Source organism: Schistocerca piceifrons, chromosome 6, assembly GCF_021461385.2.
Source record: "Schistocerca piceifrons isolate TAMUIC-IGC-003096 chromosome 6, iqSchPice1.1, whole genome shotgun sequence".
NCBI lineage: Eukaryota > Metazoa > Arthropoda > Insecta > Orthoptera > Acrididae > Schistocerca > Schistocerca piceifrons.
This window is the reverse complement of record NC_060143.1, coordinates 256,544,279-256,568,463: the sequence shown is the minus strand read 5'-3', so window position 1 is coordinate 256,568,463 and position 24,185 is coordinate 256,544,279. Positions and strand designations below refer to the sequence as shown.

Below are 24,185 nucleotides of genomic sequence, written 5' to 3'. Positions count from 1 at the left end.
GCTCCGCGGAACTCATGGACTTCGAGCGTGGTCATGTGATTGGGTGTCACTTGTGTCATACATCTGTACGCGACATTTCCACACTCCTAAACATCCCTAGTCCACTGTTTCCAATGGTATATGTGACTGTGAAGTGGAAACGTGAAGGGACACGTACAGCACGAAAAACTACAGAGCGACCTCGTCTGTCCACTTACAGAGGCCGACGACAATCAAAGAGGGAATTTGATTCCGTGAGACACACACGGCAATACAGATGAGAAAACATGACCGACACTTTTCGCATTTATTTTGCGTGTCTTTCCTTTCATTTTTTTTTTTTTTGTTTTTTTTTTTTTTTTTGTTTCATAGCACGTGCAAGAAGTGTTATTACTGAAGGATATTTATCTATAAAGTGAGTTGCTACCAAGATTCGTGACTTAATATTTATTCTTAAAATTCCCAATGTTAATTAATGATAGCTGTGTCATTGCACGGTTCCGTTCCGCAGTTCGCCGTAAGTTGTTGAAAGCGCTGCATTTCCGATAGACGTAATATACCTTTTAAACAAGTTCAGAAACATATGTGTGCGTATCTTAAGAAACTAATGGTTAAATAAAGCAATACGAGAGAGTAAATAGTTATGGCAACATATTAATTACCCTTTGCTAAAATCGTCACTGATTGTTCTTGTAATACATATTTTATCGAGGAATCACTTTCAAACTGCGGTAGTTAAGCGTCAAAAAATATTACAAAGTTGTATCATTTATTAAAATCTTTCCCTAAAGGAAATGTAACAAACACTCGTGATATGTGCCGAAATAAATTTCCTGAAATTCTTACTTTACATAAGAAGGCAGTTCGAGTTTATGCACGAGAATATTGTTGTTGTTGTTGTTGTTGTGGTCTTCAGTCCTGAGACTGGTTTGATGCAGCTCTCCATGCTACTCTATCCTGTGCAAGCTTCTTCATCACCCAGTACCTACTGCAACCTACATCCTTCTGAATCTGCTTAGTGTATTGATCTCTTGGTCTCCCTCTACGATTTTTACCCTCCACGCTGCCCTCCAATGCCTCAAAACATATCCTACCAACCGATCCCTTCTTCTAGTCAAGTTGTGCCGCAAACTTCTCTTCTCCCCAATCCTATTCAATACCTCCTCATTACTTACGTGATCTACCCACCTTATCTTCAGCATTCTTCTGTAGCACCACATTTCGAAAGCTTCTATTCTCTTCTTGTCCAAACTGGTTATCGTCCATGTTTCACTTCCATAATGGCTACACTCCATACAAATACTTTCAGAAACGACTTCCTGACACTTAAATCTATACTCGATGTTAACAAATTTCTCTTCTTCAGAAACGATTTCCTTGCCATTGCCAGTCTACATTTTATATCCTCTCTACTTCGACCATCATCAGTTATTTTACTCCCTAAATAGCAAAACTCCTTTACTACTTTAAGTATCTCATTTCCTAATCTAATCCCCTCAGCATCACCCGATTTAATTTGACTACATTCCATTATCCTCGTTTTGCTTTTGTTGATGTTCATCTTATATCCTCCTTTCAAGACACTGTCCATTCCGTTCAACTGCTCTTTCAAGTCCTTCGCCGTCTCTGACAGAATTACAATGTCATCGGCGAACCTCAAAGTTTTTACTTCTTCTCCATGAATTTTAATACCTAATCCGAATTTTTCTTTTGTTTCCTTTACTGCTTGCTCAATATACAGATTGAATAACATCGGGGAGAGGCTACAATCCTGTCTCACTCCTTTCCCAACCACTGCTTCCCTTTCATGCCCCTCGACTCTTATAACTGCCATCTGGTTTCTGTACAAATTGTAAATAGCCTTTTACTCCCTGTATTTTACCCCTGCCACCTTCAGAATTTGAAAGAGAGTATTCCAGTTAACGTTGTCAAAAGCTTTCTCTAAGTCTACAAATGCTAGAAACGTAGGTTTGCCTTTTCTTAATCTTTCTTCTAAGATAAGTTGTAAGGTTAGTATTGCCTCACGTGTTCCAACATTTCTACGGAATCCAAACTGATCTTCCCTGAGGTCCGCTTCTACCAGTTTTTCCATTCGTCTGTAAAGAATTCGCGTTAGTATTTCGCAGCTGTGACTTATTAAACTGATAGTTCGGTAATTTTCACATCTGTCAACACCTGCTTTCTTTGGGATTGGAATTATTATATTCTTCTTGAAGTCTGTGGGTATTTCGCCTGTCTCATACATCTTGCTCACCAGATGGTAGAGTTTTGTCATGACTGGCTCTCCCAAGGCCATCAGTAGTTCTAATGGAATTTTGTCTAGCCCCGGGGCCTTGTTTCGACTCAGGTCTTTCAGTGCTCTGTCAAACTCTTCACGCAGTATCTTATCTCCCATTTCATCTTCATATACACCCTCTTCCATTTCCATAATATTGTCCTCAAGTACATCGCCCTTGTATAAACCCTCTATATACTCCTTCCACCTTTGTCTTCCCTTCTGTGCTTGGAACTGGGTTGCCATCTGAGCTCTTGATATTCATACAAGTGGTTCTCTTCTCTCCAAAGGTCTCTTTAATTTTCCTGTAGGCAGTATCTATCTTACCCCTAGTGAGACAAGCCTCTACATCCTTACATTTGTCCTCTAGCCATGCCTGCTTAGCCATTTTGCACTTCCTGTCGATCTCATTTTTGAGACGTTTGTATTCATTTTTGCCTGCTTCATTTACTGCATTTTTATATTTTCTCCTTTCATCAATTAAATTCAATATTTCTTCTGTTACCCAAGGATTTCTATTAGCCCTCGTCTTTTTACCTACTTGATCCTCTGCTGCCTTCACTACTTCATCCCTCAGCTACCCATTCTTCTTCTACTGTATTTCTTTCCCCCATTCCTGTCAATTGTTCCCTTATGCTCTCCCTCAAACTCTCTACAACCTCTGGTTCTTTCAGTTTATCCAGGTCCCACCTCTTTAAATTCCCGCCTTTTTGCAGTTTCTTCAGTTTCAATCTGCAGTTCATAACCAATAGATTGTGGTCAGAATCCACATCTGCACCAGGAAATGTCTTACAATTTAAAACCTGGTTCCTAAATCTCTGTCTTACCATTATATAATCTATCTGATACCTTTTAGTATCTCCAGGATTCTTCCAGGTATACAACCTTCTTTCATGATTCTTGAACCAAGTGTTAGCTATGATTAAGTTACGCTCTGTGCAAAATTCTACAAGGCAGCTTCCTCTTTCATTTCTTCCCCCCAATCCATATTCACCTACTATGTTTCCTTCTCTGCCTTTTCCTACTGACGAATTCCAGTCACCCATGACTATTAAATTTTCGTCTCCCTTCACTACCTGAATAATTTATTTTATCTCTTCATACATTTCATCAATTTCTTCATCATCTGCAGAGCTAGTTGGCATATAAACTTGTACTACTGTAGTAGGCATGGGCTTTGTGTCTATCTTGGCCACAATAATGCGTTCACTATGCTGTTTGTAGTAGCTAACCCGTACTCCTATTTTTTTTATTCATTATTAAACCTACTCCTGCATTACCCCTATATGATTTTGTATTTATAACCCTGTAATCACCTGACCAAAATTCTTGTTCCTCCTGCCACCGAACTTCACTAATTCCCACTATATCAAACTTTAACCTATCCATTTCCCTTTTTAAATTTTCTAACCTACCCGCCCGATTAAGGGATCTGACATTCCACGCTCCGATCCGTAGAATGCCAGTTTTCTTTCTTCTGATAACGACGTCCTCTTGAGTAGTCCCCGCCCGGAGATCCGAATGGGGGACTATTTTACCTCCGGAATATTTTACCCAAGAGGACGTCATCATCATTTAATCATACAGTAAAGCTGCATTTCCTCGGGAAAAATTACGGCTGTAGTTTCCCCTTGCTTTCAGGCGTTCGCAGTACCAGCACAGCAAGGCCGTTTTGGTTAATGTTACAAGGCCAGATCAGTCAATCATCCAGACTGTTGCCCCTGCAACTACTGAAAAGGCTGCTGCCCCTCTTCAGGAACCACATGTTTGTCTGGCCTCTCAACAGATACCCTCCGTTGTGGTTGCACCTACGGTACGGCCATCTGTATCGCTGAGGCACGCAAGCCTCCCCACCAACGGCAAGGTCCATGGTTCATGGGGGGAGGAGAATATTAAATAACTGAATTGTGAACTCACCATGTAGTGCGTCAATCCGAAAAAGGAGACACGCCAAGATTTTCATAGTCGGAGCAGGCGCTGGAAATTTCTCGAGAAGCTGAAACCTCGTCCTCCGAATTGCTGCTGGCACTCGTATCATCATCTGCTTCACCAAGATTAACAATAATGTTTTCCAAAAATCCTCTCTCCCAAGCGTCTTCAACGATTTTTTTCGTGTGGAGAACCGCGGATCGCCACATATCTGTTATAACTTCAGTCAAAGCTTGATGAAGCAATTTTAACTCCTTGCTTTGTGAGAAAGGTGGACACGTGTTATTTCTCGCCTCATTTCCTTTCACTTGAGCCCAAAGAAGATCAGTGGCATCGTACGTGCAATGGTATGATGGCAAACGAATAGCTTTGTGACCAGCGACTCTAGCGATTTCGTCGACTGTGTGTACAAGAGTTTGTGGATTGTTAAGCTTAACAAGCTTTTCTATTTGACATAGTCGGCGCTTTGTCCACTGAGTAGAACGATAAGGTGTATTATCTATCATTATAATAGACTCGGGAGGAATATTCGGAAGAAGTTTATCTGGAAACCATGAGATGTAATTCGCGGCATTCATTTCTTCACGAAAATTTCCCAGCTTCTTCGAATTGAAATCCCACAAAGCACCATTTATGAACCCTGCACTTGTTCCAGCGTGGCAAACAATTAATTTGCCACCTTTCCCGGTTGATTGTCTTAGAACTGAAGAACTCGTGTCGTCAGTCCAAACGTGTGAAACACTGGTTTGTAGTGATCCAAGTCTCATCCGTAAATATGACTTTGTCAAAGACAATATTGCACATTTTTCTCAGGAAACTGCAGCGCAAAATTACTATGTCCGTCCTCTCCATTACAAATTTACGATTGTTGTATGCTTTATACCTGAAGCCTAAAGGAATCAGAACCGAAGAAAGCGACGTCTTACCGCCGGAAAACAGCCCTGCTTCACGAAGAGAAACTATAAGTTTTTTGCTAGTTGGTAATTCACCTTTACCGTAATAACTGGAAATAAGGTCTCGAATAGCACACTGATTAAAATTGTCAATACCTGTCACTCGCTTCGTACCCTTTCTGCGTTTACCTCACGTGCTAAGCTTGAAGTCTTTCTCACCATTGTCAAGGCCTATATGTTTTTCCTTAGTCACGCGTTTCAATGTAGCTGTTCCAATACCAAGCGCATCGGCTGTTCGTTGCACTACATTTGACACAGGGAGAATAGGTCCTTCATTACACCTCCCACTTTCAAATTAATCCCGCACACGAACAACAAATTCCCTCACTTGTGAATGCAGGAATTGCCGTCCACTGCTAGCCTTCGCGACCGTTAACTACACTGTCCAACACCAAACTACGAGATCGTGTTTCTGCCCGACAATAGGGCTATGTATTGACGTCTTACAGTGTGGTGATCCTTCTGCGACCAGCGACATGCTGTCACGTAGCATTTCAGCGGCCGTTTTTAATCGCGAGATGACACATTTTTGGACACACCCATTATTGCGGTCACAGTAGTGACACTTTTACCGGCCTTGAGCCATTCAACTGCTCGTTCACGATCGTAAGCACTCAAATGATGTCTTGCAGGCTTGTTGCCTTTACCACCCGGAGTACTATACTACTCGGTTACCAAAACAACCTTCGTCGAATACCGTACTGCATGAACCGTCGAATGCATACAAAGCGCACAAGCTTCGCTGCAATTAACACGCTTCGCCCTCTACATTTCCATTTACTGTCGTTGGTCTGGCGTTCCGTAGCAGTTGTATGTTGTCCTGTTATCAACTGGCAGTTGGTCCTTGGCGAGTGCCAGTTGTTTCTTTGCAGTTGTCAAACAGAATATATTTTAATATTAAATCATGAATACGGACATTAACCTAGAAGATTAGCATTACATCTACGAATCTTTCCGTCGTGACCTCTTTTCGCCAGCTAACAACCAATGCAATATTAATTTGTATACGAATCGATGTGAAACACAACGATTCAGTAGTTGCGAAAAGAGACCTTAACAATCGTCCTGTAATTGAACTCAACAATGAACCAAACACTACTTCGTCAACTATGCTGCTAGCTTGCCTTCCATGTTTTGAAATTGCATGCAGTTCTCTCTCTCTCTCTCTCTCTCTGTGTGTGTGTGTGTGTGTGTGTGTGTGTGTGTGTGTGTATGTGTGTGTGTAAATGACCAACAGTACTGAGCTTCGTTACTGCTATAGAGGTGAGATTATTGTTGCACATATCAGGCGCTGGACCGCGATCCGCCGGATGGGAGACCGCACTGGCGCTTCACGGCTTTCGCTCAGGACGAGGCGGGCCAGGGACTGGTGGGGTATGCCGACGTCCACATCGCCGTCACAGACGTCAACGACAACGCGCCCGTCTTCCCGCAAGCGCTCTACTGGGGCTCCGTGACTGAGAACAGCTCATCCGGTGAGATGTAATCTACAATGCAACAGAGGCGACATTGCCTAAATCGCTATCAGTTTGTTGATTTAATAAGTGGAAACAGAAGCGCAATGCATTCAGAAAATTAGTTTACTCCTTTGTGACTCGCCTTTGACAGTTTTTAATTATAGTAAATTAAATTCACCACTGCCTTTCTTAAATGCCACCACACCAGTTTTGGGAGACTAAAGTCGACTCACACTAGAAAATGAAACGAGACAGGCAAACGTCTACGTCATGAAATTGCGGAAAGTGGCGTCGCTTGTCAACATCGGAAGTTAACCAACCTATTCTTGTCGCTCTCGCACACGTTAAAACACTGTAGTGTATTTTGTGCTTTTGTGTATTCTTCTTCCTTTATTGGCTGCTATACAATACCGTAAAGAAGAAAAAAACTATGCAGTACGTGGGTAAAAACGTAACCTGATGAAACAATTTTCTCTGAAAACCTTTTTTGATAGTGAAAAGGTCAGCTCTATGCAAGGAGAAAAATGCAGTTCTTTAGAAATTATTTGTCATTTAGTTGGGGAACAAAATACAATAGATATGGTAAAAACGTTCAATGTATTGCCATTCAATTTCAGTTGGAGCGATTTCAAAACTTCTAGAAAATACATGTCAATTTTTTGGAATGTTCGGGTGTTTGTTTTCCTATTCTTTCGCATCTCAGCACCATATAAAATTTACCATACAACATTTGTCAGTAACATGGGTTGTGAATTCTGTTTTTTCCTTTAATAGACTCAATACCACTGCTGATTTCTTAATTCTGACTGGTTCTATTATCCGGACATTTTGCATCACGGATGTTGTCTCATAACCTCGCTTTAGACTGTTCTTCACTAGGCTGAGAAAAGTGATGTTGCTTGCAGTATGAACGTACATCCATTTGTTTGTGATGTTCTGTTCCGTGGACGTTCACTGTGAATCGACATTTAATCCTCCGTCTTCAGTAATCTATAATAGTCTCAAAATACTCAGATATGCTGGTGCCCAGCCAGTACAATTAGAGACTGGTTACCCATTCTATGCTATGTCGTTGTGATTCTCCACAGTGAAAAGCCTGAAAAGGGAGGGTTAACCTTGCGAAATCTTTAATAAAGGACACTGTGAAAGAGGCAATGCTTATTTACCGTAAAATGGAGTAACTATGGGATAGGGAGATAACATTGGGACAACGCTTCATTATCGGCTTTTGAAACGAGAGCAGACGCTAAGCCAGTAAGTGGGGGCATCGGATGCCAACATTTGGAAGCTATCGTGCCACTGTCGTCTGAGTAGATGGTTTTTGCTTTTCGCGCCGATTTTTCGACGTTGGTTGTTTACCGGAAATTTTCATACATCAAGAGAAAACTGCGCATTTTACATTACTGACAGGTATTTACTTTGAGAATTACATCTTCTGACACCACTTTTCTTTCCCTGTAATATTTTTACTTTGCATGTATTACTGTACAAAGTCAAAACCGTAAAAAGTCAACACAGAGTGGCGCAACTTTGGGACTGTCCCAAAGTCTGCTGTAACAAGTACACCCACTTTGTTTTAGTATCACACTTGACCAGCCATTCCCAGCAATCCAAAACATGCTCTTGTAACACGACCAGACAAGAATTATACAGGGGCAGATGTATGAAACCTTGTAAGCAATGAGAATCAAAACTTCGTCGATTCGTCAAGCAGCACCAAAATTTTGGAATCGCAAAAACACATTACACTGCAAGATCCAAGAGAAACACTTCAATGCTGTCGGTAGAGCTCACGTCTTTACATATGAGGAGCTGCGATATGTGATGCACATCGTTGCTGTATCGAATTATGGATTTCCTGCCAATGCCGTCAGTCTGCTGTGTATTGTCAAGCCCTTCTAATATTTGGACTGCAGTGGGAAAAAGGAAGTGAGATTCACCTGGAAAGGATTGGACAGAAGGAATCGTGCAAAGACACAAATCAGTGTTGACCCAGAGAACTTTGGAAAAAATTTCACGCTCAAGAGCAGCAATAGATGAAGATATTGAGTGCAAAGAGGGAAGCTAAGTACCCTGAGAGCATACAAAATTCATCTAAGGCATGCATGCCAATAATGCGTGTGTGCAGCAGGGAATATTGTGCCACCTTATGTCAACTGTAAAACAGAGAAAATATGGACAACTTGGACTGAAAGTGATCTCTCCGGTGCCCACTGCAATCAATCCAAGTTACGGTGGTTTGGTGGACACACTTTTGACAACTGGTTCACATCATTAATGTTGCCTATTGTGAAGAGCCAGGAAGAATCAAAGGGTGTTATTGGTAACAACCTTTGTTCCCACATTAATTTAGAGGTACTAATACTGTTCCAGAAAGGCAACATGAAATTCCTAGCACTTTCTCCAAATTCTACACATGTCCTGCAGCCACTGGATGTGGCATACTTATACTGAATGAAAGTTGCCTGGAGAAAAATGCTTAAGACTGCGAGAAGACGGCCACTGGAAGACACTGTACATCTGTAGCCAAGGAACAGTTTCCCACACAGCCAAAGAAAATGTGGATCATTTGTACAATGGTCCAGGCAACATGACTGCTGGATTCCCCAAGGCAGAAATTTATCCTACTGACACACAAATGGCCCTCTAATGGTTGCTTTCACAGAGCCTGGACATATCCATTCTTCCCTCATAGGAGATAGTTTCTTACAACAGATTGCAAAGAAACAGGAGGAAATAACCAAAGGTAATCACCAAACAGTGACAATGAAGAGACTGAAAGCCCCCTCCCCCCAATCCCTTCCCAGAAGAGAATCTCTTGGCAGAGGAACTCGAAACTGAAGCACCATTCCAACATCAGCCACTGCCATTAGATCATGCAGAAGCTCAAAATAGTGTATCAGGGAAGAAGACATCAAGCAGTAGTACTCATGGTGGCCACATTGTCTCATCATTACAAGACAGTGAAAACAGCATAAATGTAAATGATGAATTCAGTGATTTTAGCAGTGAATGCATACTCACAGTGTTGCACCCACAACATGAATGTAGCCTCCAAAGCCTGGCTGTGGGACTGTATCTTCTGGTATATTATGAATGTGAGCTTTATCAAAGACAGATAACTAAGATGGGAGACAATGGTGATATACTAACCACTGCCATGAGGGAGTTTGGGGTGTTTTGGAATGGCCAACTAAACTTGATGAAATTTACTGCTTAGATTTAATAGTACAGCTGATCAGGCCACCCAAACAACTTGGTTTTTGAGGCATAAAAAGTGTGTCTGAGCTTCTGATTTACATTGAACTCTTCAGTTTTTGCAGGAATTTGAGTTTGGGGTGTAAACCTCATTATTATCAAAATTAAACTCACTTTTGTATTGTTGTAAGATGTTTATCTATAAATTTTATGCTGATTAGCCACAATAAATAGTTGTAATAAATTTACCATAGCATACACTATTTTTTTCATGTATTCATGATTCAATGATTAATGTGTAACAATGTGAAAAACTGATTTGTCTTAGTATTTCAAAGAGAAGATGTGCTTTCTCGATGTTACTGGGGTGAAATAGGGACACTCATTGTTAGCAGTTATACAAATATCAATGCCCATGAAGTAGAACGACGTCCATGTTTGGAAAACGGAAGGTCAATTTTATATCGAAACAAAGTCTTCATGTATCCACAAAAAAACTGCAAAACATTTCCATAGTTACTCCATGTTACAGTACCCTACTTCAGTTAATATTGTTTATTATTTAGTCACAGGGAAACTTAGTGATCAAATTACTGCAATGCAATAGTGACCATTTGCAAATAAATATCACTATTCCGCTTGTTAAAGCATGATAAAATTTCAGTTTCAATTACATGAAACATTAAGCACTTTGTACCCCTGTCTCTGTAGGTGTTGTGCAAGGGATAAATCCCATTTAACTTATTGCCGTGTTATTGAAGGGAGGTACAACTTACTCCCTGTGCACCAGTATTTTCCAGGCAAGAACCTATGCTATGTAGAAATTCCTTCCTCTAGTCTCTTCATACCCTTCTAGAAACACTAAAGAACAATTGCACGCAGTGTAGCCTGTGTGCTGCTACAATGGTCAAGATATTGACGAAAGGCCAGCTGTTAGACCTCTAAGGATTTGTGCATTTTCAACAAACTTAATACTGACAATAATGTGGTCTGGAGGCAAATAGTGTGGCACTGTCTTTTTTTCCTTTCTCCTCCCATATATGTGCTTGAAGGATGGCTAAGGTCTAGAATAGGGATGGTACCAGCCAGGGCACTTTCCCTTCACAATACATATGGCATTGAAAACATATCTGTTTCATAAAGCCAATGAGAGGAAACATATTTTCAGTGCTGAAATTGAAACCACTTGAAATTTCTTACAGAATAGTTGTCAGTATGTTGTACATTTATATTTTAAGAATCACTGTATAATGCTTGGCAGAGGGCAATTGTTATTGTACAAAATAAGGTATTCTTCCCATTTCATTCATAGATGCAATCTGAGAAGAATGGCATCTCATACACCTCTGTGAAAGCTGTTATTGGCCTATTTCCATCCTCACAATCGCTGTGGGACTGATTAATAAGAGACTGAAGAATATTCATAGTTTCTACACTGAAATGCAATATTTGGAGTTTTCTGATCAGGTTGCTGTGAAATATTTCTTACAGTATAAACATTTCTATTACACAATTTTTACCAATCAAACAAGCCTTTTTTTCATTTTCACACTTCTTGGTGTATGCTCTTCATTTATTATTAGTGCAATTTGATATGAATCCCATGCAACTAATCAATACTGAGATATGAGATGCGCAAGTGTTCTGCATGCTGTTTCTTGTGTAAACTACATGCAGTTTCCCAGTATTCCACCAATGAATGGAAGCCTACCATTTGCTTTATTTACAATTAAGCAAATGTTATCGTTCCAATTCATATCTGTACACATTGTTGCTCCAAAGTGATTGTATGACACAACAATGCTGCAGTCAAAAATACGTTATATATATATGTTCTTTTTTTTAATTCTACAGTTTTTTACATTTTTGCCAGTCTTTACACCATACTGGCTATACTGTCAAGATCTAACTGGAATACACTGCAGTATTTGACAGGTCAAATATCCTCAGAGATAATGACTTTATCTGTGAAAAGTCTGAGATAGCAATTACTACCATCCACTACCTCATTTGTGTGTAACATGTACAGTACTAGTTCTGTTACACTTCCTAGGCACACAAGGCAGTGTAGGAAATTTTCCATACAGGATGACGTGTTATATCCTGGCTGACAAGAAATTTTCAATCTAGTCACAACTTGTGTTACATCATAGGAATATATTTTCTATGGTGGCCATAGATGAATCAGAAGTTTAGAAACAATTTGCTTATCTATATCCATGGCAAAAAGTATATCATGTAAGAAGAGGGTAAGTTAAGTCTTGTGTGATCATGCCGATTTATGTCAAGAAGGTTATTTTATTCCTGACAATTTGTTAGAAGTATGTCATATTATTCTACTACAGATAGATGAGAGTCATATAGAGCTGTAGTTCTGGGGCCATTGAGACTGGAAGGGGAAGAAACTTTAACATATACTTCCATGTAAAGCACACTTTGCAGTGCACTTCACAGTGGCTTGTAGAGTAGGTATGTGCTTCAATTACTTCCTTTTTTGTAGATGAGTGTGATCCATCCCCATTTTCATTGCTTTGTAATTACTGTATAGCAGACACTGTTTCCAAGTTAGTTTCCTCATATTGTCTGTATACCAAGGGGACTCCCTGCCATCTTTCATTATTCTGTTAGAACTGGAATGGCTATTTGTTTCGAGCTGCTGTTCTCCTTTATGTTCAATGTGTTAATTAAATTAATCTAGCACATTTATGGAAAATGATATAATATGATCCTTATCCATTTTACTAGACATGCTTATTTTCCTTGTCTTTTGTACCTTTGTGTCCATTGTTGTTGCAACTGTGTAATGATCACTGATCTCTGTCTCTGGGTGAAGAGGTCTTGTCTGTATGTTGTCAACAAGTCTAGTGAAAGCTTTCATAAATATTTTGCAATAATGTTAGTGTCAACTACCATTTGTGAAGTTGAAGTGCTAATTATTACTTATGAAGTTGTTATTTCAATTGAGTCATTAGAAACTGTTAAATCATTGTATAATAGGAACCAACAGGCAGTGCAGTTTTTAATACACTGACTCCATATTGGAGAGGATGGAGTTTGCTATTCCCAGCCATCCTGATTTAGGTTTTTCTGTGGTTTTCCTAAATCCCTTTAGGCAGCTATCAGGATGGTTCCTTAAGCAGGGCCACAGCCAACCACCTGTTCTATCCTCATAAAACTTATATTGTGTGTGTATGTTTATTTGAGCTATTTGTTTTAATTGTGTTATGATGCCAAGTAATATGCCATTGTGAGAAGATCCATGGATGAATGAATAAATAAATAAATTGCTGTCGCTACAACTTTGGTATTTTTTCAGTACCTTTTGGAATGAAGTTTATGGTGACAGAATAAACTGGAGTGTAGCCCAAGCTCTAGCTTCACTAGAAGATGATACCTTGGTTGATGTAATGTCAGGAGAAGCTCACCTACAGTTTCCTGAACAGTTTAAATTGTAACTCAGAAGACAGTCGATGATCTCAAGTAACATATATCTCGTATAACTTCACGTTATAATTCCAATTGTATATCATGTACTAGAAAATTATATATATGTGTGGATGGATATGTGTGTGTGTGCGAGTGTATACCCGTCCTTTTTTCCCCCTAAGGGAAGTCTTTCCGCTCCTGGGATTGGAATGACTCCTTACCCTCTCCCTTAAAACCCACATCCTTTCGTCTTTCCCTCTCCTTCCCTCTTTCCTGATGAGGCAACAGTTTGTTGCGAAAGCTTGAATTTTGTATGTATGTTTGTGTTTGTTTGTGTGTCTGTCGACCTGCCAGCACTTTCATTTGGTAAGTCACATCATCTTTGTTTTTAGAAAATTATATTTATTGATATGGTGAACGTCTTGTGCAGTTTTGGTACTCCACACACTTTGTGCATTTCCTTTTGTGCTTTCTATGGTTTAATTCACTTTATGAGGCACTACAATTACTTCATCTGTTTATATGGTACAACATCTGCATGGTGATGTCTTATAGAGTGCTTACAAACATCCAGGGAGGGATGTTCTTTAGTTTTCGTCACACCTCACGGTGATCACTAGCAATGTTACTCCACACAACACGCAAAAGAAATGGCTGTGCCCATGTTCTAGACTCTAAGCTTTAATGCTTCTCCATATCAGTCTTCACTATCTCTTCGTAAACTTTGTGAACAATTAATGTAGGCCTAATACTATATAATTTTGGTGTGCAGGGGAGATAGTAGCCAACTTGACAGCTACTGATAATGATGATCCAGATGAAGAAACTAATGCAAAGATAACATACACTATTGAGAAGAACGTCATTGAAGAAGACAGTGGAAAACCAATATTTGAGATTGATCCTGACACTGGTTTCATCAGGACAGCCATATGCTGCCTTGTTCGTGAACGCACTGCTGAGTACTCGATTCAGGTTGTAGCTGTGGATGGTGGAGGACTGAAAGGTAAGGGTCCCTCTCATTCCCTCCCCCGCCTTCCACTAACTGCCCTCGTCCATCTTTTTTTTCATATACCTGCCCTAAGAGTAACAACCCAATGACATTCACCCTCCTTTACCCCTGTCTTCTCCCACCTTTTTCCTTCACATCTTTTAGCAGCATTGTTATAAGTCTTTTGCACTTGTTCCCTCCTAGTACAAATCTGCTCTTATGTCAGTTCATAAAAATTGAAGCACGTAATGTAAAAATAATTTGGGAAATCAGCCTGTGAGTACTGAAGTGTATTTACATATGTAATCAAAGCACTAGCATAACTTAATTTTAGAAGCCACTTATTGAAATAGTTTATTGTTCACCATTTCATGCCACACAGAGTCACAGGCTGCCCAGTAAATAAAATGCGCAGACAGTTAATTTAAATTAACTCTCATTACATGGAGACATAATCCCCCATAACATGTGTCAAGACGATGAATAAAAGCAGCTTGTTACGTGATAGAACACCCAATCCTGCGGTGCCAAGCCAGAATGAGGTGAAGCAGCGGGAGCTCGCTGTGGCGGGTGCAATAGCTGCAGGAGTGACCACTGGGCATAGCCATGTAGCAATTCCTCTGGGGAACAGGTGCAGCATGGCTGGGAGCACTATGAAGCAAGGAAAGTCCATAGCACGTGCTTGCGAGAGTGCGTGGCGCAACTTGCTGATCTGCGATTTAAATGTACACGCAAAGCGTTCAGCCTCGCCATTTGACTGGGGGTGAAACGGGGCTGAGGTCAGATGGCGAATGCCATTAGCAGCACAGAATGCTTCAAACTCGGAGGTCACAAATTGGGGGCCATTGTCGGAGACAGTAACTTCAGGAAGGCCCTCAATGCAAAAAAATAGAGATCAAAGCCCGAATAGTACTGTCAGATGCAGTAGAAGACAGAGTTACATCAAAAGGAAAGTTGTTGTATGCATCAATAACTATCAACCAGCGGGTGTCCCAGAAAGGACCCACAAAATTAATATGAACGCACTGCCAAGGTGCAGTAGGAGTCAGCCACGCAAAGAAGCGCTGGTGGGGAGCAGATTGATGCTCCACACAAGAGCGACAATTAGCAAGCAAATTCTCAGTTTGTTTATCAATGCCGACCCAAGTGCAGTGACAATGTGATAATTGCTTCATTGCACTATACCCCAATGACCAGCGTGCAGCAATCAGAGGATTTCCAATTGCAACAAATGAGGTACAACCACACAAGACTGATCATTGTCAGTTCACAACAAACAAGATAACACCATGTTGTACAGACAAGTGGTGACATTGCACAAAGTAATGTTGAACAAGTGGATCACAAATCTGCATAGCAGATGGAGGCCATTGAGTATGAATATGTTGCAAAAGAATCTGCAAAGAAGCATCAGCGACTGTCGCGGAAGCACTGTGATGAAAATCCACTGGAAAACCATCAACTAATTCCTTATCTTGCGATCAATAGACATGCAGGACAATTTGGAAGAATCGAACACTTTGTCAGGACCAATAGGCAGACGAGACAAAGCATCAGCATTGCTATGATGGGCTGTAGACCAAAACAAAATTTTGTAATTGTAGTTAGACAAAAACAAAGACCAACGTTGCAACTTTTGTGCAGTATGGGCCGGAACTGGCTTTGACGGGTGAAATAACAACGTCAAAGGCTTATGGTTGGTGACCAAATAGAACTTGCAACCATACAAAAAATCATGAAACTTTGTCACTCCATATACAATACTTAAAGCTTCTTTCTTGATTTGAGAATAGTCTTGCTGGGCAGAATTGAGCAACTTAGATGCAAAAGCGATCGGGCGATCGACAGAATTAATACAGTGCAACAGAACTGCTCCGATGCCATGAGAAGATGCATCAACTGCCAAAACAACTGGTTTGGAGGGATGTAATGGAATCAAACAGCAATCACTCAACAAAGCAGATTTGAGCTTGTGGAAAGCAGTGTCACATCCAAAGACCAAACAAAAGGAACATTCTTATGCCGAAGGCGGTGCAAAGGTGCTGCAATCTGTGCTGCATTTGGGATAAACCGAATATAATATGTAATTTTGCCCAACACAGACTGAAGCTCTTTCAAGTTCCTGGGTGCTGGCAAGTCTCTAATCACATGGAGATGTGATGCCTAGGGGTGGATACCCTGTCCATTAACCATATGTGCTAAATACTGAATCTCAGTCTGAAAAAGTTTGCACTTGTCCCTGTTACACTTGAGTCCTGCCTGCAAAAGTACAGTAAATAGGGTACACAAATTCTGCAAATGTTTGTCAGGGGTTCGACCTGACACAACTGTATCGTCCAGATAATTTGAGCAACCAGGGACAGTGGCACACAACTGCTGCAAGTAAGACTGAAAAATAGCAGCAGTTGAAGCACAACTGAATGGGAGATGGTGAAACGTGAACAAGCGAAGGTGGGCGTTGATCACAAAATAGCACTGCAACTGTTCGTCAAGCGGAATTTTAAAGTATGCGTCCCGCAAGTCAATCATAGGAAAGAATTTTCCCGCACCCAGCTTATCAAAAATGTCTTCAGGACGCGGTAAGGGAAACATAGCTACCACTGTCTGGGGATTTACTGTAGATTTAAAGTTAGCACAAATACGGAGATGACCATTTGGTTTCTTCATATACATGATAGGCGAAGCCCACGGCGAAGCAGAATAGGTTCAGTGACACCACTGTCTTGCAAATGCTTAAGTTCAGCAGCTACGGTGTTGCACAGTGCGTGTGGTACCGAGCGTGCACGCCAGAAAATAGGTATGGCATTGTCTCTAACTACAACATGCGCTGCAAAGGCTGCGGCACAACCAAGGCCATCAGAAAAGAGTTCAGCAAAATCATCACATAGTGTGGCAACACTGTCCGCATGGTCACTAGCGTGGATGCAAAGTACATTGTCTTGAATTGCAAGGCCAAAAAGTTCAAATGCATCCATGCCAAAAATGTTTGGAGAAACACTAGAGCTGAGCACACGAAAAGACACAGTTTTCATTGTCACACTATACACGGCTTGCAAACTACACACGCTGAGCACCGAGACTTCCTTTCCAGTAAATGCAGTCAGCGTAGAATGCAAACAACAAAGTGGGGGTGAACCAAGCAAGTCATACGTTGCTTTTACAGTAAAGAAACTGACGCACCAGTGTCCAGCTGCATGCAAACAGGACGTTCACAAATGTTCAAAGTCACAAAAAGTTTCCTCGCATCGCACTGAATACGAGAGGAAGTGTCTGGCAAAACTTTATTCACACGATGATCTGTAGAAGCACGTGAAGCAGAAGGCTTTGAATAAATGGCATTAACGTCCATAGGCTGATGTGAATCATGATCAACGCGGTTTCCATTGCGGTGATGCCCACGTGAGTTACACAAACGGGAGACAAGTTGTGAATTAGAGTTTCTCTTACTACATACAGCTTGCACATGTCCTTTCTTATTACACAAATAACCCTGTGCTTGATGGAATTGGCAACTGTCCCATGGGTGGGCACAAAAAGAGTTTGGACATGATTTCAGTTTCTTAGTGGGTGCCTGGTTTGAAACTTGTTTATGTGCGTGCAAGCAGCACGGCATGGCTTGCTGTGCTGGGGCAGGGTGGAAGGGCACATGTTGTGCCGCACTAACAGTACACATATCCAGGGGTCACATCAAATGTGGAAGTAGCCATGTCTAATGTCTCTTTTCTGTCTAACAAGTCCACTACTTCCTGCAAAGAAGGGGTTTTAAATTTTAGGATTTGTTCACGGATGTGGTGATCCACCACATTCTGCGCAATAGTGTCTCTAATCATTACATCCTCATATGAGCATCCACAGGAGCAATTAAAGTCACAATCAGATGTTAGTCCCTGAAGGTCCACTAACCAAGATTTATTGGACTGAGTAGGGCCACGCCAGAGACGAAAGAATTTGTAGCGTGCAGCTACCACATTTACACTGTCATGGAAGTGGGAGTTCAAAGTATCAATCACTTCATCGTAAGTTTCAGTTTCTGGGTGGGTGGTGGGAAACAATTTTATGAATACATGGTATAACACAACATCTGCATTGGCAATGAAGAAAGCAAGCCGCTCTGTACCTGGTATGTTGTATGCCGCGAAGTGTGCCTTGAGCTGGGCGATGTATTCTGACTAGCATTCAATGTCCGGATTGAAGGCACAAAATGGTGGCGGTGGAGGCTTCGTTGGTGGTGATACAGACAGAGACATTGGAGGCACCAAAGTAGCTGCAGTTTGGAGTGTGACCAGTCCATTTATGGCAGCAAGCAGCTATGTCATTTGCTGAGCCTGAAAACATACAAGATCAGACAGCAAAGCCTGTTCCCGTGGCAAAGCCATGGTTTAAACAAAAGAAAACCTTATAGTGAATGGTGGAAGCAGTCAGACGCACCAGAGGAAAAATAATCCCATCCTTGTTGCCAAGCTTTTGTGTCCCACCTGGAAGGCAGCACATGGGTCTGCTCCTGTTAACTGAAGGGTAGGCCAAATGGAGAAAGCGAGTAGGAGCAGGTGAGGTAAAAATCTCAGTACTGTGTATAGGTTAAAGTGGTTTTACTATATCACAACAATGTAACTTGAATACATAAACTGTTACCTAACTTTGGCTGATATGTAAGTAAGTGCAAAGCCAGATGTAAATCGGCAGAATCTGGAGTGGCACTCATAGAGCTGCACAGTGCCAGGTAGAGGGCACTGTCATTGGTGTCGGTGCCGTAGTGCCAACCTAAGAACTTTTATCTACGCCGTGGCATTGTAGCAATTGATACCACAGGGAGCATTATAAAAAATAAACAAATACGCTGTGATGCAAATTTCATAAATATCTCAGATAAGGGCCATGGCAAATAATGAAATGACATGTAATCATTGACCACCAATTTCACTATGTGCTTCCTTACATTGGTACCAAGTGCTGTACCTGCTAAACAAGCAAATACAGTTGCATTAGAATGGTTTAAATAATAAATGGATTGTGATTTACACGACCACAATGAAAGATCTTAAAGTAGGCTTTATTTTCTTGTAGTTCTGTTTCTGTTACAGAGGTCATTAACAAACTGAAGCAAAACATTAAACAAGGAATTGATTATCCCTATAAATTTTAAAGAAAATTAAATAAGTATCTAACTATTCAGCCCTCCTCTCCCCTCCCTCTCCCCCCCATAAATTAACTAATTATCTGGATGCAAGGACTGAAGATTCTATTAGTCATATAACAAGTGGTAATGCTTATTGTAAATGAATTAAATGTGCTGAAATGATTGGGTGAGTCGCTTTCTGCAGCAGCTTCATTCCCCCAGAGATGCTATTCCCAATGATAATTTGGGAATATAGAGCAAATCAACAGATCTATAGTAACAAAATTCTTTTAACATAATTTACCATATGCCTCATCTGGAACTAAAATTTTATAAACTTTAAGTCTAGTGGTCTAACACAACTTGCAGGGACAATTAGAGAAATCAGTTTTATCCCTAGAAATATCAGTTTTATCCGAAGAAATCAAATAGTGTCAAGCATATTATACAATAAAGCGAACACTTGTTTTTGTAATACCCCGTGCTTATCAGAATCAAATGAATTCACCTGCTCAGTAATGTTAAGTGATATTAAGTTTTCATATAATATTGACAAATATCATATTTCAATTTCAATATGATTGTCACTGTCAATGTAGCTGCCAGTAATTAATGTGATGTTTTCCAACAGGCACAGGTACAGTTTCCATCTTGGTCAAAGATGTCAATGACATGCCACCAGAATTTACAAAGGCAGAATGGATTACTGAAGTTGATGAAACAGAAGGATTAACTGTGCCAGAAGACACAATTCTAACTGTTACTGTTCATGATCAGGATGAAGTAAGCTCTTTGCAATACAAGGTATTAATCACTACATGTGTTCTCTGTCATACTATTCATAACATACAGATATAGACACCAGACATTAAAGTCATGGTAGTGAATCATTTCTCAGGTTGTTGAGAATAGTGGCTATGGCTCTGACAAATTTGTACTGATTCCAAATTTTGATGGAAGTGCAGCACTGAAAGCCATTAAGCCATTAGACTATGAAGAAGGGAAATATAATAATTATTTTAGGTTCAAAATACAAGTTACTGACAAGGTACGTATTTAAACTGTACATTAAGAACTTCATTATTTCCCTTTTCCTCTAGTGAGTTTTGTAACATAGTATAATGTACATAACTTTGGCATTACATAACAAGTTTGTACCTTCTATAAGCACCTTGTTTGTTTTAAGGACACAAATAATGATACTGATGAGTATCATACCAGATATTCGTGGGTTGTGATAAAATTACGAGATATAAATGACAATCAACCAACATTTGAGAACAGTATACGTGAAGTTTCTGTTGAAGAGAACACAGAAGTTAATACATCTTTAGCTACATTTAGGGCAACAGATGCTGATAAAGGAGGGAAAAGTAAAGTTAATTACCAGATTCAGCGCTCCTCTGATACCAGGAAACACTTCCGGATAGACCAACAGGGGACAGTCTATCTACAACGTAACCTTGATAGAGAAACAGTGCCTAGACATGAGGTAAAATATCAACTATAATTTTTCTACATATTTTTGTTATGTTTTCAGAACCTGAATTAAACTGCACTTTAATTGTACAGGTACAAATTTTGGCAGTTGATGATGGATTTCCACCAAAAACGTCAACAGCAACCTTGATTATACTAGTTAAAGATATAAATGACAATGCCCCTGTATTCCAGCACAATTATCAGCCTGTTGTACAAGAAAATGCTTCTCCAGGAATCATTTTAGAAATTTTTGCAAGTGATGAAGATGACAGTCATATTGGAAATGGGCCACCTTTCACTTTTCAAATGGCAGATGATGCAGATGATGCTATAAAATCCTCATTTCTCATTGAAAATATTCACAGTGAGTTAACACAGTTTTTTTCTTTTTACAAATGTATTCCAACTAAAAATTTAGTTCATTCATAAGTAGGTTAATAATATTACAAAATTTGGATATTTTTAGCAGTTCTAAGATGAGCAGAAGAAATAAAATAAAAATGAATACATGTGCTATTAGAAAATACTTTACTAACACTCTCATCAAATATAACATGTTCAGTAGATAAGTGGAACATTGAAACATGCATACTAAAGATTAGAAAATTATGAACATTGCTTTAAGACTGCAAAGAAACAAAGAGAATCTCTGTGGATACCTCTTGGTCATATAGAAATGCTGAAATGCTATTTTGTTATTGTTTATCTTAAGATGTAGGTCCCTTAATCTGCCTGTTAAAGCTGGCAACAGTAAAGTTGATAGGAACTGATTAAAATCCAGTGCAAAGAATTGGGTAATATTTAGTGTGGGACATGAAACTCAACGAAACATGAAAATAATCATAAAAAGAATGAGAAAATGTATGTGCAAACTAAGCATTTCAGAAATACAGAGTGAGAATGAATGACTGTCTGTATAAAAAGGCATCCCCATTGATACCACTTTCATATAAAATGCGCAAAGATGGAAATAAGTATTCAACTGACATGAATTATTTTTCCTTATGCTTCCACATGTCTTCTTTTTTTATCATGATTTGTTCTAATAGCATCTTTCTTTTCTTTTTATACATTTCTCTACACTGTTGTATCACCAGTATATTTGATGAAAGTTTAACTACATGCAATATCTATCAAATTCTGTGCCAGGTTTATAGTTAAATTTTTTTACAGGTGGTGCTAATGGAAATGGCTCAGCTGTTGTATCATCTCTGCTGTCATTTGACAGAGAATCACAAAAGAAATATCTAATTCCTGTAGTCATTAAGGACTCAGGTAATCCTGTAATGTCTGGAACATCGACTCTCACTATCACAGTTGGTGATGAGAATGATAATTCTATGGCTCCTGGAAACAAAGAGATAGTTGTTTATAATTATATGGTAAGCTTTCTCTTATTTTATTTTATTTTTTTATTAGTGCTGTAGCTCATAGCATGAAGTATGAAGTAAATTTGTAGTGATGTATTAATAAACATCTTTTTTATTAATTATCTGAATAACACATATAAAATTACAATATGATGCTAAGAAACACATACGCACACACTGACAGTTTCACATGAATGGCTACATTATCCTGGTGTGGCAGCTCAGATTTGGCATTGTGCTGGATGGAGTAGATACAAGCGATATGGAAGAGAGAAGAGAAGGGAAGAGGTGTGAGGGAGGAGGGGACCAGGGAGGGGGGGGGGGGGTGACCATTTTGAGAGAGAAGCAGAAATTATGAGTAGAATAAAAACAGTGGATGGAGTAAAAGTAACCTCATATCGTATATTTTAAGTGTTGTGTAGCAAAAAGGCACATTAACAAGACTATGTGGTCTTTCTCTTCTTTTGTTCTATCCTTGTTCTTGTCTCTCCCTGTCCCTCTCTTAACCATAACTCATATTTCATCATGTAACTCATGCAGCTGTCCCTGTCCATAACAGGGTGAGTTTAGCAATGTCACATTCTTATGCCATTCCCTTTATGCCTCACCCTTTATTTATTTATATAGCCATGATCCTCACTTCACTCCATTCATCCATTCCTCTTCCCTCCTCATTTTAATTTCATCTGCTTCATGGACACAACCCCTTATTCTAGATGGGCCACAGTGCTGGGATGGAAACAAAGCTAAAGTTCAGTCTTGTGTAAGTGCCTGTTTATCACTAGACATCCTGTGTGTATGGTGAATGGGTATCTTTACTCTTTAAAATTAAAAATCCTGTTTATCTGCACAAACATTTGAGCTTTGTCTTATTATTTATTTAGCACAAAGTGAACACTCAACAGCCTGAGGTGGATTTCTTCTCCCTGGTGGTAGCCAGGCAGTGGCGGCGCTGGTGGGGAGGGTGAAAGGATTTTGAATAGTATGCATGACAGAAAATGACCTTCACCTAAGTTTTTTTGTGAATGAATCACAGTTCCACCTAAGTCGATACATTACTTCACATAATAATCATTGTAGGAGTTCTGAATAGCCAAATGTAACACATGAGGTGTCCCTGCATGATAAAAAAATAGGAGTCTAGTGTAGTGTCAGTGGAGAAAACAATAGGCCCTATTATTTTACAGGAAACAATTGATAGTGATGGATATATGGAAAATACTTTGTGGCCTTTTTTTGGGTCAATTAACTGAAAGAGACCGTGTTTTGGTGACTTTTCAGCAGGACTCTGCAATGGCACATACAGACAGCTTCTAATTACAGAAAATTCATGATGTATTTCAAGATAGAGTTATCACTAATATGTGACCGCTTGTCCCCCCAATTTAAGCCCCTGAAATTTTTATTTGTGGGAGATATTAAAAGAGAAAGTGTACAAATGGAATCCATCCACTTTAGATGAACGTAAAACTAATGTCTGTCAAGAAATTACCGCCATTTCTCAGAGAGAAATACAGAGTGTAATGAGCAATTTGCTAAGCAAGTGCTTAAACAATGAACGGAGACAGTTCCAGCATCTCCTTGCTTGAGATACAAGGTGATTATAATTAAATTTTCAAAACACTATAGAAATAACACCACTTGTCAGAATGACCTCAAATTGCAACAGAATATCATCAGAGAAGGGGGAAAACATATGGCAGAAGAAAAAACATAGTGTGAAAACTAATCAATAGATGGCACTGTATGTGTCAGAATATGTAACTGAAAACACCTGTCATGCGCATGACCCATTGAAGTTGGTATAAACAAGCCAGGTACAAGGCTTTTCCTCCTTTCTGGTCTGCAACATTTGCCATGACTGTCTCATTGTAGGGTTGCACTCTGCTTGCAAAGTGGTATTACAAGAAGGATGACTCTGCACACATCGCTCTGCAGAAGTTCCAGATACTGAAGGGTTTGAAAAAAATGCAGTGGTCTGATGACTGCCATTGGTCTGGAGAAAATGA

General features: G+C 39.8%; 1 protein-coding gene across 1 annotated transcript in view; it reads left to right on the top strand.

Annotated features, from left to right (window-relative positions):
- Nucleotides 1-24,185, top strand: part of LOC124803260 (putative neural-cadherin 2) — a 169,723-nt gene that overhangs the window by 96,261 nt on the left and 49,277 nt on the right. The window contains exons 5-11 of the mRNA XM_047264444.1: nucleotides 6,425-6,611; nucleotides 13,990-14,223; nucleotides 19,956-20,128; nucleotides 20,223-20,372; nucleotides 20,511-20,697; nucleotides 20,865-21,170; nucleotides 21,980-22,188. Of these exons, the coding sequence (XP_047120400.1) occupies nucleotides 6,425-6,611; nucleotides 13,990-14,223; nucleotides 19,956-20,128; nucleotides 20,223-20,372; nucleotides 20,511-20,697; nucleotides 20,865-21,170; nucleotides 21,980-22,188 (1,446 nt within the window). The remainder of the gene's footprint in view (nucleotides 1-6,424; nucleotides 6,612-13,989; nucleotides 14,224-19,955; nucleotides 20,129-20,222; nucleotides 20,373-20,510; nucleotides 20,698-20,864; nucleotides 21,171-21,979; nucleotides 22,189-24,185) is intronic.